The sequence below is a fragment of the Schistocerca gregaria genome, chromosome 2 (genome assembly GCF_023897955.1).
Source record: "Schistocerca gregaria isolate iqSchGreg1 chromosome 2, iqSchGreg1.2, whole genome shotgun sequence".
Classification (NCBI taxonomy): domain Eukaryota; kingdom Metazoa; phylum Arthropoda; class Insecta; order Orthoptera; family Acrididae; genus Schistocerca; species Schistocerca gregaria.
Window position 1 is genome coordinate 797462363 of NC_064921.1, and position 20447 is coordinate 797482809.

A 20447-nucleotide genomic window follows, 5' to 3' on the forward strand; every position below is an offset into this window, starting at 1 on the left:
CAGGTCATAGTGACTGTGTTTGGCAGTACCAGCACAGTGTAGGCAAAGACTATGGTGTGTAGGTTAGACAGGGCAGTGTCCTGAACTCTAGTCCTCATTATGTGGATGGTCGGCTGATGATGACAACGGTTGTTCAGGTGCCTAATAGCATTTGGTTATGGCTGCCGTCTTGATCCTGCCTGCTGGCCCAATTGGTGTGTGTAAATAATGCTCAGGAGACTGTTTGCTTGCTGCCTAGCAGTGAAGGAATATGCCACTGACTGGTAAAGTGTTGCATCAATGTTATCTGTGGCAGGTTGGCTATGTTGGCAGCTACATACCTCTGGGATGGTAAGTGATTCATGGTGTCCCAGATGTCATTGGCATCACCATGTTCTGTCCACATTACAACAGTTTGTTGACAGCTTTACTTTTTATATGTAGTGATGGTCCGTTTAACGCAATATGTGTGCAGAATTACAGGGGGTGGACAAAAATATGGCACCACCAAAAACACGTCACACACACATACACATTAATCCTTGTTCCACAGATCATGAATACAACATTTTGTAATGGTGTGGAACATTAAGTTTTCTTTACACAAAATAATTAATGTTTACTACTTCATATCTAAGAATTCATCTAATGAGTAGAAGGAGTTATTATTCAGAAATTCTTTTAATTTGATTTTAAATGTTGGTTGGTTACCTGTCAGACTTTTAATATTATTTGGCAAATAACCAAAGATTTTTGTGGCACTATAGTTCACCCCTTTCTGTGCCAAAGTGAGATTTAATCCAGAATAGTGAAGATCATCTTTTCTTCTGGTGTTGTAGCTATGCACTTTGCTGTTATATTTGAATTGGGATGGATTATTAATGATAAATTTCATAAGAGGATGTATGTATTGCGAAGGTACTGTGAGTATCCTGAGTTCCTTAAATAAATGCCTGCAAGGTGGTCTTGGGTGGGCTCCAGCTATTAGTCTGATCAAATGATTTTGTGCAATGAATAGTTTCTCTCTTAATGATGAATTGCTCTAAAATATGAATCCATACGAAAGCAGTGAATGAAAATATGGGGTTGGTTGTTGGGTTTGTGGGGGCTTGAAGGGACCAGACTACAAAGGCCATCAGTCCTGAAAATAGGCATAGTAGGCTAATGTACTGATATGTTTATCACAAAAATTTGCAATAACCTTAACAGCATAAGTAACTGAATCTAACCGTTTAAGCAGATCATTGATGTGTTTCTTCCAATTCAATTTCTCATCAATGCACATGCTCAGAAATGTTGAGTATTGTGCCTTACCAACAGACTCTGTTCATAGTCTATATTTATCAATGGTGTTATGCCATTTACTGCATCTATATTCTGCAAACCACTGTGAAGGGCATGTCAGAGGATATGTCCCTTGTTTCTCATACCAGTCACATTTTGAGTGCAGAAAGAATGATTTTTTAAATACCTCTGTGCATGCTGTAAATAATGTAATATTGTTATTATGATCCCTATGTGAGCGATAAGTAGTGGGTTGTAGTACATTCCTAGAATCTTGATTTAAAGCCACTTCTTGAAGCTTTGTAAGTAGGCTTTCTTTAGATAGTTTACCTCTATCTTCAAGAAGCTGCCAGTTCACTTTCTTAAGCATCTCTGTGTCAACACTCCCATGCTCAAACAAACCTGTTACCATTCATCCTGCTCTTCTCTTCACCTATTAGTCCTATTTGGTATGGGACCTACACACTTGAGCAGTATTCCAGAAAGGGTTGCATAAAGTGATGTGCGAGTGAACTACTTTGTAGACTCATTTCATTTTCCCAGTATTGCACCAATAAACTGAAGTCTACCACCTGCTTTATCCACGACTGAGTGTATGTGATCATTCTGTTTCATGTCCCTTCAAAGTGTTACACCCAGATATTTGTAGGAGTTGACCAATTACATCAGTGACTTGATATTATAGTCATAGGAATCTACATTTTTTTTCATTTTGTGGTGTGCACAGTTTTACATTTCTGACATTTAAAGCAATTTTCCAGTCTTTACACCATTTTGAAATTTACCAAGATCTGACTGAATATTTATGCAGCTCCTTTCAGACAGTGTCATCTGCAAAAAGGCTGAGGTTACTTTAATATTGTTCAAAAGATTGTTAATGTACAGCAAAAACAGCAAGGGTGCCAACACATTTCCTCAGGACATACCTGAAGTTATTTCTACATCTCACAGTGACTCTCCATCCAAGATAACATGCTGCTCCCTCCGTACCAAAAAGTCATAAATTTCACTTGATACCACACCTGATTGAATTTTTGTGAATAAGTGTAGGTGTGGTGTTGAGTCAAATCCTTTTTGGAAATCCAAAGTTTTCAGTATGTCATGTGAGAAAACATGTGAGTTGAGTTTCTTTTGATCGATTTTCTTGGAATCTATGCTGACTGGCATGGAGGAGGTGTTTCTGTTTGAGATACCTCATTATGTTTGAACTCAGTATATGTTCTAAGGCTCTACAACAAATCTTTATCAAAGATATTGAATGGTAGTTCTGTGGATCACTTCTACTACCCTTCTTATAAATGAGTGTGACCTGTACTTTCTTTCAACTGCTGGGCAAGGTGTTTTGTTTAGAGGATCGACAATCGATTATAGTCAGAGGATGGGCTAACTCATTCGCAAATTCAGTATAGAATCTGATATGTCTTCAGTCAGGCCCTGGAGCTTTGTTTAATTTTAATGATTTCAGCTGTTTCTCAACACCACAGACCATAACACTATTTCACTCATCTTTTCGGTGGTACACATTGCACTCTTAACAGCCAAATGTGTTTTGTTCAGCATGTCTCTATGTATTGCTGTATGCTTGTTTTACACCTGTTATGCAATACGCTCTATCTCTTTAGAAGTTTCTTTACAGTGACTGTATACTATGGAGGATCCTTCCCACAATGAACTGTTCTACTGAATATGTATCTATCAAGTGTTTGCTCAGGCATTCTTTTAAACTCGAGCCATAGTTCCTCTCCATATCCTGTGCTGAAAAGTTCCTTATTAAGATACGACTCTACAGTTTTTTTTAATATATACATATTTTTACTAGTTTTAGTTGACATTTGTACTTGGTAATCATTAGTTAGTTAGTTAGTTAGTTATTTATATTACTTGTTCCATGGATCATGAACACGATTCTTTCGTAATGATGTGGAACGTGTCAAAGTACAAAAGATTCATTTATCCCAAATAATCTTTGTTAGTCTTAAAATACTTACTGTATTTCTTTAGCCTATGTCTAAAAATTCATCTATAGAGTAGAAGGAGTTGTCATTCAGGAATTCCCTTAACTTACTTTTGAATGCCGATTGGTTGTCTGTCAGACTTTTGATATTGTTTGGCAAGTGACCAAAAATCTTTGTGGCAGTATAATTCACCCCCTTTTGTGCCAATGTCAAATTCAATGAACAGTGGTGAAGGTCACCCTGTCTCCTAGTATTGTAGCTGTGGACTGTGCTATTAATTCTGAAGTGATCTGGGTTACTAACAACAAATTTCATTAGGCTGTATATATATTGTGAAGCTACTGGCAATATCCCTAATTCTTTAAATAATTGTCTACAAGATGATCTTGGATGAGCCCCAGACATTATTCTGATAACACGTTTTTGTGCAATAAATACGTTCTTTCTTAGTGATGCATTGCCCCAAAAGATGATTCCGTAAGAAAGCAATGAATGAAAATATGCATGGTAAGCTAACTTACTGATGTGCTTGTCTCCAAAATTTGCAATGACACTAATAGCATAGGTAGCTGAGCTCAATCGTTTCAGTAGATTGTCAATGTGTGTCTTCCAGTTTAAATTCTGATCAATACAGACACCCAGAAATTTTGAACAATCTGCTTTAGCTAAAGATTTTCCCCCACACTCTATATTTATTTCCGGTGTTATGCCTTTCCCTGTACTGAACTGTATGTACAGTGTTTTTTCAAAGTTCAATGAAAGTCCATTTGCGGAAAACCACCTAATAACTCTTTGAAAAACATTATTTGCATTTTCCTCAGCTGATTCTTGCTTTTTAGGCTTGATTACAATACTTGTGTCATCTGCAAAGAGAACCAAGTTTGCATCATCATGAATATAATTAGGCAAGTCATTAACATATATTAAAAACAATAAAGGCCCCAAGACAGAACTCTGTGGTACCCCATTCTTGATACATCCCCAGTCTGAATAATCTGATGCCCTTTGTGTACTATGTGGGTTTACTGTTTCAACCTTCTGCATTCTACCAGTTAAATATGAAGTGAACCATCTGTGTACTGAACCATTCATTCCATAGTACTTCAGCTTATCTAAGAGGATTTCATGATCCACACAATCAAAAGCCTTAGAGAGATCACAGAAAATCCCAATTGGTGATGTTCTACTATCCAGAGCATTTAAAATTTGATCAGTGAAAGCATGTATAGCACTATCTGTTGAAACACCTTTCTGAAAACCGAACTGACATTTTGTTAAAACGTTATTCCCACTGATGTGTAAAGTTACTCTTGAGTACATTACTTTTTCAAACACTTTTGAGAAGGATGTCAGAAGTGAAATAGGACGATAATTGTTGACGTCTGTCTTGTCACCTTTTTTATACAAGGGTTTAACTATGGCATATTTCAATCTGTCAGGAAATATTCCCTGATTCAATGAGCTATTACATATGTGGCTAAGAACTCGACTTATCAGGTGTGGACAAGATTTTAGTATTCTATTGGAGATACCATCATTATTGCTACAACTGCATCATGGTCACTGATACCAGATTTGATGTGGATGTCCTCAAAAAAAGTCAAGTCTATTTGTTGTCAATATATCTAATATAATTGATCTAATATATTTCCATCATGAGTGGGGTTTTAAACTGTCTATTCTAAGAGGAGAGAGGAAGAGGAGGAGACTAGTGTTTAATAACCTGTCAACAATGAGGTTATTAGAGATGGGGCAGAAGTCACACGTTTTGTAGTATTAGTTGATCAGAAAAAGAAACTGTAATTGCCAACATCATTTGCAACAGCTGTATTTGTGTTTACTTGAAGGCAACATCCATAGAACGTATAATTATTATTTGTGCTTTGATCATTTTGTACAGTGACATGGACAAGATTTATGAAGTGGTAACGGTATATAGAATAGGCATATAGGCTAGAAGGCTAGGTAATGTAACATGAGACAGATTTTAATGTTAATTAATGTATGTACAAAAACCAGGAAAATCTCTCTCTCTCTCTCTCTCTCTCTCTCTCTCTCTCTCTCTCTCTCTCTCTTTCTCTCTCTGTTTCAGGCAGATAAAGAAAGATGCTTCTCAATCTCTGTAGGAATGCCAGAGGGAGGAGTTCCATGAGAAGCATCATCATTTGAAGATCAGGAAGGTGTTGGGGCAGCTTCCTCCATGGCCAGAGCAGGAGGATTGCCTGTTCTGTGAGCCGGGAAGTTGTGCCAGTGCACATCAAGACCCAGTGCTGGAGGGCTGTGTTGTATGGGCCTAGAATAGTCATCTTTGTACTGCCTGCAGAAGCAAGGAATATAGAAACATTAGTTATATTTAAGAAAGAGTAGAAGAGGGTGATAATAAAATGTGTGGAAGGTGCTAATAGGGTGTGTTCCTGCTGCTTCTCTCTCTCTCTCTCTCTCTCTCTCTCTTTCTCTCTTTCTCTCTCTGTCTATATCTCTCTCTTTCAGGCAGAGGGAAAGAGAGGGGCAGTGAGGACGATCTTTATCAGCATCTTTCACATTTTTTATTAGCACCTTTTTTTACTCTTTCTTAAATATAACTAGTGCTTTTGTGGTCTTTGTTTTTGCAGGTGGTGTGGGGATGATTGTTTTGGATTTGTGTAGTATACTTTTCTGGTGTTGGGCTTTGCTTGTTTTGGATTTGTATAGCATACTTTTCTGGTGTTGGGCTTTGCTGTGTGCTGGTGCCACTTCTTGTTTCATGGAGAAGGCAATTTTCGTATTCCGGTCATGATGGGAGGGGAGGGTCTGGGTCATCAAATGATAATGTTTCGTTTTTTGGAATTCTTCCTACTTTTGGGCTGAGAAGTATCTTTCTTTATTCTTGTTGATTCTGACTTCAGATTAAAAAAAAAAAATCTCTTGCTTCCACACATCATTTGTACAGGTTTCATGGATCCAGGAACTCATGTATCTGATTGAATTTTTCTAAGATGTATTGCACTTATCACCTATAGCTATGAGCCATAAATCGAAACTGGTACAGCCATCATTGAATAGAAATTCAGTCTTGTTTTGATTCTTGTTTTCTCGATAATGTTCTCTTGTTCATTTCACAAATTGTGTGATGCATATTCAGTTTCTTATCATTACCATGAGTTAAGTCACAGCTGTGGTATTGGTAATGAGACACTTGCACAATAAGTTTATTATATTTAGGTTTGTTTTTTTCAAACCAGATATCTTTGTCTTGAAGCACTTAGTCTTGGTCTTTTGTGCAAAGCTTTTCATATTATACACTGAGTAGAAATTTTGGAAAAATTATTAAAACTATTTAGTAGTAATCTGCACATGGAGATTTATGATAGTTGTTCTTTACAAACACAATCTGCAAATGGAACAGTGAAGCGGCAAAGTTGGTAGTGGTAGCATAGGTACCCTCCACCAAAGACCATAAGATAGCTTGCAGAGTATATATTCAGAAACTCAGATTAGGGAAGTATGGAGAAGGAAAGTGACTGTGCACTTTCAAAGAACCATCCCAGCATTTGCCTTAAGCAATTTAGAGAAAATCTGTTCTAGGTAGTTTTCAGAGAAGGCATTTAATAATGTTCCACAGGATGTCGTATCACACTCACTGTTAACAAAACTCTTAATTTTTTCAGCAGATTGTTGGATATTTAAAGTCTCCTCTGATGATTACACTATGATTGGGGATCTTATGTCTAAGCGAACTGAGTTTTTCTCTGAAGTTTTCAATTACATCAGGAGGTGAGTCCAGTTACCATTTTATGTCCACCCTGATACTGAACGTTGCCCAAACAACCTCACAGGCAGCTTCAATTTCTTTCTTTGCATTTGAATTTCTTATCTATTGCAATAAATACACGACCTCCACTTCCCATTGGCCTATCCATTTGATAAACATTAAAAATTTTCCCAAAAATTTCCCTGCTATCAGTTTCAGGTTGCAACCAGCTTTCTGTACCTAGTATTATGTGAGCTCCACAGCTTTTCAGGAGGCTTCAAACTCTGGCACTTTGTTGTGAATGCTTGGGCAGCTAACCATTAGGATGTTGTTACTCCCGCCTATAGAAGGATCATTCTTTTGGACCCTACACTTACACTTTTGAGTCTCCAACAACTGCCTTTATCTGTACTGGGTGGAGAGCTAAGAAAAGTCTTGAGTGCACCACACACACAGTCAGCTACCTGGGTAGGAGCCTCTGATGCCTAGTGCACACATCACCCATTTAGGGAGCCCTACAGTTCTCAGCCCTATGGCCCAAGTCCAGGAAGTTGCAGCCTAGCTTGTAATAGAACTCCCAGAGTGTTTAGTTTAGTCCAGGCACTCAACTCAGTACCAGTGGACTTCAGTCAGTTCTGGGGACAATGCTGCAAATTTGAGTTTTGTTGAAACTCTGTGCACAAGGCTGGTATTCTTAACTTTCTCTACCAGTCACAGGAATGATGCAAGTATGACCTCAGAGCCCAGAAAGTAGGCATCATTTGTTCCAATGTGCAGTACAGTCTACAGTTGGTTGTACTCTGTTTCCTCAGTAGCTGCCAAAATAGCCTCTTTAGCATGTTGAATGAGGCCCCCAGGCATACATACTGGGGTACCTGGTGTTCCTTCTTGTCCCCTTTCTTCCATTTCCCTAAGGTGTACATTATTCACTACACATTTCAACTGCCAACAATTAATATTCCTCTGCCCTTTTGTGTTTGCATCCTCGTGATATGGGACAAAGCAGGTTTCTCAAAACAGGTGAAGTGAGTCCCAGTGGCTTAGTTTTAGTCTCAGTGAAAGACAGCACCTCAGACTTGTTGGTTAGGGTGGTTGGTATAAAACCGTGATTCCTGCCTCGTCTCTGTCTATCCTGTACAGGAGGCCTAGATCTAACATTGACATGCCACTCACATTTAAATGGATGAGTAATGGCTGATCCCATACTTCCTGCAGAGGATACACAATACAGAAAAGAGGATAGTGCTTGGAAGTACCTTTGGTACCACAGGTACATCACTCTCAGTAGCTCTTCCAACACACTGATTCATGGCAGTTGCCAATTGTTTAACAGTAGTCAAGCCAATTTCCAGCTGCTTATGAACATCAACTAACTCATCCTGTGTTCATTATCAGCATTCACAGTGGGGCTACATTGTGACTGGTGCAGTGTTATACAGAGCAATGAACAAATAACTGTAAACTAAGAGAAAATGTGATTTCTATTACGGCAACAGAGAAAACTTTGTAAAAATTGCTAGTTTTATAATACTTTTTGACATTTATTGAACTTGCTAACAAAAGTGAAAATAGAATTAATTATGAAAAATGTAGATAATATATTGCGTATTTCTCTTGAAAGGGAAAACGAAATTTAGCACAATATGTTATTATAATATCTGCTTCATAATTAAATCACAAAAAAATAACTTTTGAGGTCATCAGTCGCCTAGAACTTAGAACTAATTAAACTTAACTAACCTAAGGACATCACACGCTTCCATGCCCGAGGCAGGATTCGAACCTGCGACCGTAGCAGTCACTCGGCTCCAGACTGTAGCACCTAGAACTGCACAGCCACTCTGGCCAGCCCCAAAGTTCAATAGACAGAAACTTTGGGAAATAATGATGAATTGTGGATATCCAAAGCATCTAGTAAATGCGATAAAAAGTTTATATCAAGACACAAATATCACTCTAGATCTTAATGGTAAAACAACTAATGAGGTACCAACGAACAAAGGGGTACGGCAAGGCTGCTGTGTCTCTCCAACTTTGTTCAACATCTACATTAATGAAATAATACATACCGGTATATGGAAATCAGAATTTCAGAAAGGCATCTGCCTAGACAGGAACATTCTTGTAAATAATTTACTATACACTGATGACCTTCAGAAAGAAATCTACTTGCTAAGACAAATAAGTGCAAAATTTAACATGGGAATTTCAAAAGAAAAGCCTAAGACAATGGCCTTTGTGGGGAAAGAACCAATCAGAATCAAAATAGTGATAGACTAGAAGATTTTTGAGCAAGTAAACCATTTCAGTTACCTCGTATGTGAAATGACATGGCTACAGCAGAGATATTGAAATTAAGCTTAGTAAATTCAGTCGGGTTTGTGGAACAGTCATCAGGAACCTAAAAAACAAAATCAGGAAAGACACTCAAATTAAATTTTACAAAACTGTTGCAATTCCCACACTTCTCTATGGAAGTCAGACAGGGTGATTACCAAGAAGCCAAGAAAAAGCCAGATTCAGGCACAAGAAATGCTTGTACTTTATCATGAATTGTAATTTTAATTTGTGCTTTGTAGGAACTCTAGGCCACCGTATCCTCATTCAAAACTAGCTGTTCCCTAATTTTATTATATATTTACATGAAAAAGGTATATTTTTGGACACTTGCAAACATATTAATTTTGTGAGTTTTCGTAAGTTGTAAATGTTGTGCATAAGCAATTTAGTAGTAAATCAGCATTTGTCATTTACAGTTACTTTCAATAAATAGCATATCATGCCATATTAGTTTCTCTTTTACCAAGAGTGCATATCATCAGCAACTATCATAAATTAACTCTATTCTCAAATTTGTTAGCAATTGTAGCAGGGCAAATGTTTCAAAGAAACAGCAAATTTGTACCAAGTTTTTCTATTTCCATTGTAGAGATCTCGTTTCAGCCAGTAATTACTTCAGTTCTTAAAGACTACTTCTGATATTTATAGCATATCAGACCCATTAATTACAAGATAGTAGGCAAGCTTCTAAAGTTATTTGCTTATTCTTCAGTAAAATATTACACTAGGCATAATGCAGCCCCATTGTGTATGCTATTCTCAGGCACAGGATGAGTTAGCTGCTATTCATAAACAGCTGGAAATCATCCTGAGTACTGTCAAACAATTGGAACATGTTGCAACTGGGTGTGTTGGGAGAGCTAGCAAGAGTTGTGTACCAGACACACCAAATGTCTTGCAAGTACTGTTCTCTCCTGTTGACACTCTCTCTTCTGTAGGAAATACAGTCGCTGCTTTCATCCACCGAATGCAAAACTGAGCCAGTGACACTCATTACACTTCTTGGGAAATGTGCTGAGTCCCATGTCAAGAGGAGGCAAACACAAAAGGATAATGGTACCCCAAAAGGATAATGGTACCCTTTAGGGAAGTGGCAGTAAGGGATGGTGAGAATCACCATCTGCACTCATTGTTTATGCCTGGAGGCCTCATTCAGGATGTTGAAGAGCTTATTACAGGAGCCACTGAAAAAACGGGGTGTAACCAACTAAAGATTGTGGCTCATGTTGGGACAAACGATGCCTGTTGTTTGTGCTATGAGCTCATACTTGATCACCCCAGTGACTGGCAGAGAAGGTTAAGAATACCAACCTTGCTTATGAAGTTTGAAAAAAGCTCACAATTTGCAGCACTGACCCCAGAACAGTTTGTGGCCCACTAGTTCTGAGTCAAGTGGAAGCCTTGAACTAAGGACTGCGTAGGTTCTGTGATTAGCTAGTCTGTGATGCCTTGGACGTAAGCCAAAAATTGTGCGATCCCAGAGTGGATCAGGTGCTCACTACACATCAGAGGCTGCTACGTAGGTAGCTGATTGTTTATGTGTTGTACACAATGGCTTTTTTAAATTAAGTGGCTCTCCATCCACTCCAGATAATGATAAGTGTAGGAGATCTGGAAATATCAGTATGAGCTCCAAGGAAATGCCCTCCCACAGGCAAGAATATTAAGATCCTAGTAGTCAACTGCCGAAGCATTCACAACATAGTGCCAGTGTAAAAAGAGCTCCTAAAATGCAGTGAAGCTCACATGATACTAGGTACAGGAAGTGGGTTGAAACCAGAGAGGGACAGAGTAAGATTTTTGGAACCAATTTAAACATATATTGAAAGAATATACAGCTGGAAATCATCCTGAGTACTGTCAAACAATTGGAAGATGTTGCAATGTGGTGCTACAGAAGAATGCTGAACATTAGATGTATAGATCACATAACTAACGAGGAAGTATTGAATAGGATTGGGGAGAAGAGAAGTTTGTGGCACAACTTGACGAGAAGAAGGGATCGGTTGGTAGGACATGTTCTGAGGCATCAAGGGATCACCAATTTAGTATTGGAGGGCAGTGTGGAGGGTAAAAATCGTAGAGGGAGACCAAGAGATGAATACACTAAGCAGTGTCGGAAGGATGTAAGTTGCAGTAGGTACTGGGAGATGAAGAGGCTTGCACAGGATAGAGTGGCATGGAGAGCTGCATCAAACCAGTCTCAGGACTGAAGACTACAACAACAACAACATTGAAAGAATAAGCTAATTGTAAATGGAACTGGTATATTAGCTGCAGTAGAAAGAAACTCGTATCTACAGAGATAGAAATTGAAGCCACATGAAAGATTGTTTGGGTATAAAATTATAATTGTTCCTTCTATTGTCCATCAGACTCACCTTCTGAGGGAACTGAAAACTTCAGAGGAAATCTCAGTTCACTTATATGTAACTTCCCCAATCCAACTGTAATCATCGGAGAAGACTTCAATCATCCAACATTCAAATGAAAAAAATAACAACTTTGTTAGTGGTGGGCTTGTCAAGATGTGCCATAAAACACTACTAAATACCTCCACTGAAAACTTCCTGGAACAGATAGTTTGAAAACCCACGCGTGATGGAAATATATTATATCTACTGGGAAAAATAAATCTGATGTCTTTCAGGACATATGCTTCAAAGCTGGAATCAGTGGCCGTGAGACAGTTGTAGCAACAATGATTAACATGGTACAAAGGCCAACTAAAACAAGTAGAAAGGTGGATATATTCATAAAATCAAACTGTGGAAATCCAGGATGGAATAATGACAATATTAAGGAAAGGATAGATTACTACTCACCATGAAGTGAAGGTGTTCAGTAAACTAGACAAAGAAGCAGATAGTCATACCTCAGGGAGGAACTTAGAAACTTTTAATTCAGAACAGGAGCAAACAGAGTAATTATGGCTTAAGTTTAAAACAATAACTGAATGCCCTAAATAGATATGTACCCAGTATAACAGTTTAGAAGATTGGACCCCTCAGTGGCATGGCATACAGTCACTGTAAAGGGACTCCAAAAGAAATAGAGACTACTGCCATCCCTCACTGCCTCTTTCCTAAGGAGTACCATTATTCACCATACGTTTAAACTACTGATGATTAATAGACCCCTGTCCTTTTGTGTTGCCTCCACATGACGTGGGCTCAGCACATTTCCCAAGAAGTGTAATGAGTCTCACTGTCTCGGTTTTGGTTTTGGTGGATGATAGTACCTCGAAATTGTTAGTTTGGGGGATGTAAGTGAAATTCTGAGATTTTCCTAGACCCTGGTACACTTGTACAGAATGTCGAGGCCTACCACTGACATGCCACTCACAGTCAAGTGGACAAATAGTGATAGATCCTGTATTTCCTACAGAAGACATGGTGTCTACAGGAGACAGAAAGCAGAGGGCTATTGAAAGACGTTGAATGAAATGTGTTTGGCTGCCAGGAGAGCAGTGCATGAAGTTTTCAGTAACTACTGTAGCAGAATATTGTTAAAAGACGTTTCACAAAATTAAAGAAATAAAAAATCTGGTCACATGTAATGGCTGTTGGTGGCACCAAAGTTAAATGTCCAGTTTTTCGCAGATGAGACAGGAATGGAAATTGAAGGTTACAAAACAAAAGCAAAAATGCTTAACTCACTTTTTAAATGCACCTTCACATAGGAAAACCCAGGAGTAATTCCAGAATTTTATTCTCATACAAAGATAAATGTTAGTGATGAAATACCTATCAGAATCTATATTGAATTTGCAGATGAATTAACACCTCTTTTAATCACAACATACTGAACCTCTTTTGTACTAAATATTATGCCCAGTGGTTGGAAGAAAGCACAGGTCAAACCCATCTACAAGAAGAGCAGCAGAAACGATCCACGAAACTACTTTCTAGTATCCATGACATCTACTCGTTTTAGAATCTTAGAAAATATTGTGAGCTCACACGAAATAAGGTATCTTGAACGGAATGACCTCCTCCATGCCACCCAGCATGGATTCTGAAAACATCGATCATTTGAAACCTAACTCATACTTTCCTCACATGACATGCTGAAAGCCATGGATCAAGGCAGTCAGATGCAGTATTCCTCGATTTTTAAAAAAACATTTGACTCACCAGGGAACATTCCCAAGTGTCAGTAAATGATCGTGATGAAACTTGGCAGATGTCTAGAGGGGGCAAAAGAATGCAGTATGTACATATTTTTTATTTGCCCCGACTTCACTTCTAAGGGTTAAAATACACCCTGAAAAGTAATTTGGCATGTTACGTTTGGGGACAATATCTTCGAAACAATGATATATAAAAAATGTTTCTCATAAAAGTTGATATAAATTAATGTTCTTGAAAACAATATAATTGAATTTTGTAGTAATTTGAAACTTTGCAGAATACCCCACCACAATTCATTAATTTTTTAAAAACAAAACTTTTGTTATAACATAAATTAAAGAAACTTTCATCCTACATACACCCATGTGTAATAATAAAGCTTGTCTCTGAAATACCATTTCTGGAAAATAAGCTGTAAACAGTGTGCTGTCAGAGTATTTTCAACAAATCTGAAATATCTAAATAGTCATTATTAGTCTAGTTATCTATTTTATTATATTTGCTTTATGTTTTAAATAATTTTTGTTCAAGAATTAGAGTTGAGCACACTAGTTTATATAATCTGCCTCTCTGAACATCATGAGATCACTGGTATAGATATGTTAAATCTTACAGGATTCAAGTTAGCTTCTTATTTCTGTAGATAAAATAGAGAGAAAGGAGGAGTTGCCATATTTGTCAGAAACTGTTTTGATTTCAAGAATATTGATATTAATAAATTTTGCTCAGAGCAGCACTCAGAAGCTTGTGCAATAGAAGTAGTATTTCATGATAAGCCCTTTATAATAGTAGGTATATATAGATCACCTTCAGGAAATTGTACCCTCTTCATAAAAAATCAGGAAGCTTTGCTGTCCCATGCCATAGTTAAATACAAGGAAATAGTGGTTGCTGATGATTTTAATGTGGATTTATTGAAAAGCTCTGCCAGTGAACAATTATTGCAGTCTGTAACACTATCTTTCAATTTAGTTCCTACTGTGAACTTTGCTACTAGGATATGTAAATGCTCCGAGACTGCTATTGACAATATCTTTGAAGACAAATCTAGGGAAAAAAAGTAATATCACAAAACCAATAGTAAATGGGCTATGTGAAATGCAGCATCTTCTGTTAAATGTTGAAACTTGTCAGGATAAAAAATCTATTAAATCGTGAGTACAGGAGTGTAATAAATAAGTAAAAAATTGAGAAATTCAGGAAAAAAATTGGAGTACACAAGGAATAAAGATATCATGTGAGACAGAAAGGAGACTGTATCTACCATCTAGAAACAGCGGAACAGCTCTGATGTTAGAATTGTAATGTATTACAAATAATACAGCAAAATATTAAAGCAAGTAATCCAGAATCCATAGCAGCTTTACTATGAGAAAAAGCTAATTACATAAGACAACAAAATAAAAACTGTATGGGATATAGTGAAGACAGAGACAGGTTGGGTCAAAAAGGAAGAGGAACAGATAGCTCTAAAAATAAATGAGACTTTGGTTACAAGTACATGTGGTGTTGCAAACCTCTCAAACGAGTACTTTATTTCTGTTACTGACAGCTTGTGGTTATCAGGTTCGGTGAACAGTGCAATGGACTATCTGAGACCAGTCTTTAAAAATAATTTCAGTAAAATGGAAATGACTCTCATGTCTCCCATAGAAGTAGCACCCATCATAAAATCTTTTAAAATCTAAGTATTCCAGTGGGTGCGATAACATATCAATGAAGTTAACCAAAGAGTGCTCATGCAAGTTGAATTCTATCTTAAGTTATTTGTGTACTCTATCTCTTATCAATGGAACATTTCCAGACTGGCTAAAATATTCTGAAGTTAAGCCTCTTTATGAGAAGGCGGATAAAGAGATACCATCAAACTATTGACAAATTTCACTTTTGCTGACTTTCTCAAAAAAATTTGAAAAGGTTGTGTTCGAGCATCTCCTTAAGCATCTGACTGCAAATAATATATTATCCAAGTCACAGTTTGGATTTCTTAAGGGTCCTGATATAGAGAAAGCTATTTATACTTACAGTGAGAATGTACTTAATTCATTAGATAATAAATTAGAGGCTACTGGCATTTTCTGTGATCTATCAAAAATCCTTTGACTGTGTGAACCACAGCATTCTCTTAAGTAACTTAGAATATTATGGTGTCATCGACAATGCTGCGAAATGGTTTGAGTCTTATCTATCTAACAGGACGCGTAATACCTGTGTAGTAAGTGGTCAGTCCTCATTTGGCTGGGAATTAATTACATGTGGTGTTCCTCAAGGTTCCATTTTGGGTCCACTGCTTTTTTGTGTGTACATTAATGACCTGTCATCTGTTACATTGCCAGATGCTAAGTTGTTTTGTTTGCAGATGACACGAACATTGCAATAGTTGCAAGTCAAATACAGATTTATAAAGAGATGCTAATAAAATTTTCACTAACATTAATAAGTAGTTTAAACCTAATTCACTGTCATTAAACTTTGAGAAGACCCACTATATGCAGTTCAGAACCTGTAAGAGATTTCCTTTGTGTATAACATATGAAGACATGCAGATCAAAGAGGCTGACAGTGTTAAATTTCTGGGATTACCACTCGATAATAAATACAGTTGGGAAGGGCATACCACAGAATTGCTTAAGTGCCTAAACAAGTCTGTATTTGCCGTGAAAATGATGTCAGATGTAAGAGATATAAATATAAAAAAACTTGCATGCTTTACATACTTTCATTCTATTATGTTATAACAAATCATATTCTGGGGTAACTCATAAAACTGAGCAAAATTTTTGGGTGCAAAAGCATGTGATAAGAATCATGTATCGTGCAAATTAAAGAACATCTTGTAGAAACCTGTTCAAATGTCTTTGTATTCTAACCACTGCTTCTCAGTATATGTATTCCTTAATGAAATTTGTTGCAAGTAATACATCTCTATTTCCAACCAATAGCTCAATACATAGTATCAATACTATGATTAGAACAATCTACATGAAGACCTAAAATCACTTACCTTCATCCATAAAGGGGTCCAATATTTAGGAACACACATTTTGAATAAATTTCCAGCAACCATTAAAAACTTGGTTTGATCAGGGTAGTAAGTATTATATTCAAATGTTTTATGTTTTTATGTTATACTTTCTGACACGTTCCACACCCACGAAAATCATCTCATTTTTTTGGTCTAAGGAATAAGAACTGAATCTAATCTAATATAATCTCTATTATATTATGTTTTACATACCCTTTGTTTCCTATTTCATGTATGTTGATTTTGTTAGTTCAGAATAAAAAGTAACTTATTGTTATGATACAAAATCATTACAACAATAGTAAGACATAAAGAATTGCTTAAAACATAATATTTTCTTGTATGATGCACATAAAATGAATGAAATTTCTTTACATAATGTACACAAGGGAGGACACAATATAAAACAAAATTTTGCAGGATTTAAAATTTTTGTGGGTAACCCTCTAAATATACTGATTTGTATCAAGCATATTTCAGTACATTGATAACCCTTGGCAAAGGGAATTGATAATAATACTAGTGACTGCAGTGTGATTATATTGTTTCTTGAAGGGAGGTAAACATCATGATCATTCAACAAAACTCAATCTGAAAATCTCACAAAGTACTTCCAACATCGAATGTTGTGTACATCTCATGACTGTGCCTGTGCTGTTGAGTCCTTTGGAATCACCAGATGAACAAGTTCCTTGTCCTCAGATACAGTGCTCTATACAGTTATTTCACATTGACAGCCGATGACTTGAACAATAACACAGATATTTCTCCCTCACTGGAAGAGAAAATGTCTTTCAAATATCTTTTGACCTGGTCAGACATTTGTGTACCAGATGCTTCACAAGATATTTTTGAATTATTTGTCCAGACTCACCATTTGATACTTCTAAAACTATAAAAAGCAGGTTGTCACTGTGAGACAACTGTTTTGACCATCTAAACTGAGGACAAGGAACTTGTACATCTCGTGATTGCAAAGGGCTTGACAGCACAGTTACAGTTGAGATGTATACAGCTTTCAATGTTGGAAGACCTTTGTGAGGAGATTTTCAAATTTAGTTCTGTTGAATGATTATGGTGTTAGTCTCAAATTTAAAAACAATATAATCAAGCTGCAGTCACTGGTGCATAATTCTTTCTGTTCACTAAAGCTTACGTGTGTACTGAAATATGCCTGACACAAATCAGTGTAGTTTAAGGATCATCCATGATAATTTGAAATCCTGCCAAATTTTGTTTTGTTTATGTTCTCTATTGCGCATGTTATGTAAAGAAATTTTGTTCATTTTATGTGCATGGTGTAAGAAAATATGTTTTAAGCAGATTATCACTATTGTAATGATTTTATATCATAATAATGAGTTACTTATTATTTTCAATAAACAGGTTGTATGTATTTAAGAAAAAAATTTAAAAAAAGGAATACTATGTAAAACATAAAATAATAATTATAAACACAAAACAAATATATCTAAAATAAATAACTAGACAAATAATGATTGTTTGGATATTTTTTATTATGTATGTTGAAAATACTCTGACAGTGCATTGTGTACAGCTTATTTTCCAGAAATAGTATATCAGAAACCAGCTTTATTACACAAGGATGTATGTAGCTTGAAAGCTACTTGAATTTATGTGTAGCGCAGATCCCATGAAACCATTGACCTAAGTTGTTAACAAGGCACTGTGCAATCTGGTGGTGGCTTCATAATGGTGTGGTTTGTGTTTACTGGAAAGGACTGGATCCTCTAGTCCAAATAAACTGATCATTGACTAGAAATGGTTATGTTAGGTTACTTGGAGAGCATTTGCAGCAATTTGTGGACTTCCTGTTCCCTAACAATGATGGAATTTTTATATGAAAATGTGCAATGTCAGTGGGCCACAGTTGTTCGCAATTGGTTTGAGTAACATTTTAGACAGTTCAAACAAGTGATTTGGTCTCCAAGATCGTCCGTCATGAATCCCATCAAAGATTTATAGGAGATAATCGAAGGTCAGTTCATACACAAAATCCTGCTCAGAAACACTTTCGCAATTATAGACAGCTACAGAGTCAACATGGCTCAGTACATCTGCTGGGCCTGTCGAGTTGGTACACTGCACCAGGCAAAAGGAGGTTCGACGTGATATTAGAAGGTGTCCCATGACGTTTGTCACCTGAATCTTGTTGGAACACTTGCTGTGTGTGTTCCATATTAATGACCTCGCAAGCAATATTATTATAACCTCAGATTTTTGTAGCCAAAGCAGTTATCTATAATGAAATACTGTCTGAAAGAAGCTGGATGAATATTTAATCAGATCTTGATAAGATTTCAAACTATTACAAAGATTGGCACTTGCTTTAAATGTTCTGCAATGTAAAATTCTGCACTTCACAAAATGAAAAAAAAAAAAAAAAAATCTAATAATCTATGACTATATTATCATTGAGTCACAATTGGGACTTGTAAACTCATACAAATAGCTGGGGTTAACAATTTGTAGGGACATGAAATGGAACAATCAATTAGACTGAGTATATGTAAAGCAGGTGCCAGACTGTAATTCATTGATAGAATACTAGGGAAATGCAATCGGTCTACAAAAGAGATTGCATGAAAAGACTTTTGTGACCAATCCTAGAATACTGTTCAAGTGTGTGGAACCCATACTAGATAGGAGTAACATGATATTGAATGGATACAAAGAAGGGCAGCACAAATGGTCACAGATTTGTTTGACCCATAGGGAAAGTATCAGGAAAAAGCTGAAATAAGTGACCTGGCAGACGTTTTAAGTTAGAGGCAAATTAGCCCGTGGGGAATCTATTTAGAAAGTTTCTAGAACTAATTTTGAGTGATGAATCAAGGAATGTATTACAACCCCCTGTGGAATTCTTGTGTAGGGATTGTGAAGACAAGATTAGACTAATTACAGAATAATTAGACTAATTACAGCTTACACACAGGCAGTGGAGTGATAATTTTTCCATTATCCATACGTGGTTGGAATGGGAGAAAGCACTAACAATTGGTATAATGGGACATACCTGCTGCCATGTGCAGTGGTTTGCTTGGATAATAAAGATAACAGCCAGACCATACTGATTTGCATGCAAAAATCCAAAGAGTGTGAGTTAAAATTTAAGATCTTTATTTGCACAATCAAAGTATTCCTCTATGGCATCCGCAGTTTTGAACTCATGTTGCCCTTAGGACAATTCTTCATAACTTCTTAGAAATCAGTGATGTTTCCTTGTTTACAATAATAATTGTTACTTGTGTTTTGCAACTAAACTTTACTTTTTTTTTAACGTCTTACACCTAGTTGTTGTAGGCATCTTTTATGGTTTCTGGCCCCCCTCCCCCATATTTTGTATATGTCCACTAGCTCCTCTAGTAGTACTTCTGAACTCACAATTATGAAATCTCCTTGTATAATTGTTTGTACTGAACTGTATTAGGTGGTACATCTCTTACCGCTGCATTTAATTTTGTTGCAAAGCTAACTTTTATACAAGAAAATTATACACATCCAGTTTCACGAGACCAGAATTGCTCACAGAAGAGCCAGTGGACACATAGAAAAGATGGGAAGAATTTAAAGATGAAGATGTCTAAACAGTCAGGGAAGATACATTTGGTCATTTCAGTTGCAAAAGGTAAGTAATAGATATTATATACCAGATAAACTGCATTTCTTTTGCCAACTGAGGAAGAATGGCCGCAGACCATAAACACCATTTGCAAGATATTCTGCTTTTTACTTATTTTCAGTTTGGGATTTTGTTGACAAATTCAAAAGCATGGTAAAACAACTTCATGAGAGAGTTACTAATGCACAATCAAATATTAAAAAAATCAGAGATCTTATGGGTGCTTGGTCTACAACTCCATTATATGAACGGAAGGAGCGAAAGAAATTTGCTCTGCTTAATATTGAAGATCGTTTGGAAAATGTGCAAAAGAGGTATGTTCAAGTTTTAGGAGTTTCAAAATATGTCACTGAAATCA

General features: G+C 36.7%; 1 protein-coding gene across 1 annotated transcript in view; it reads left to right on the forward strand.

The window, feature by feature from the left end:
- LOC126335984 (dynein beta chain, ciliary-like) overlaps nt 1–20447 on the forward strand; it is a 782187-nt gene that overhangs the window by 188504 nt on the left and 573236 nt on the right. The window contains exon 15 of the mRNA XM_049999461.1: nt 20211–20403. Within this exon, the coding sequence (XP_049855418.1) occupies nt 20211–20403 (193 nt within the window). The remainder of the gene's footprint in view (nt 1–20210; nt 20404–20447) is intronic.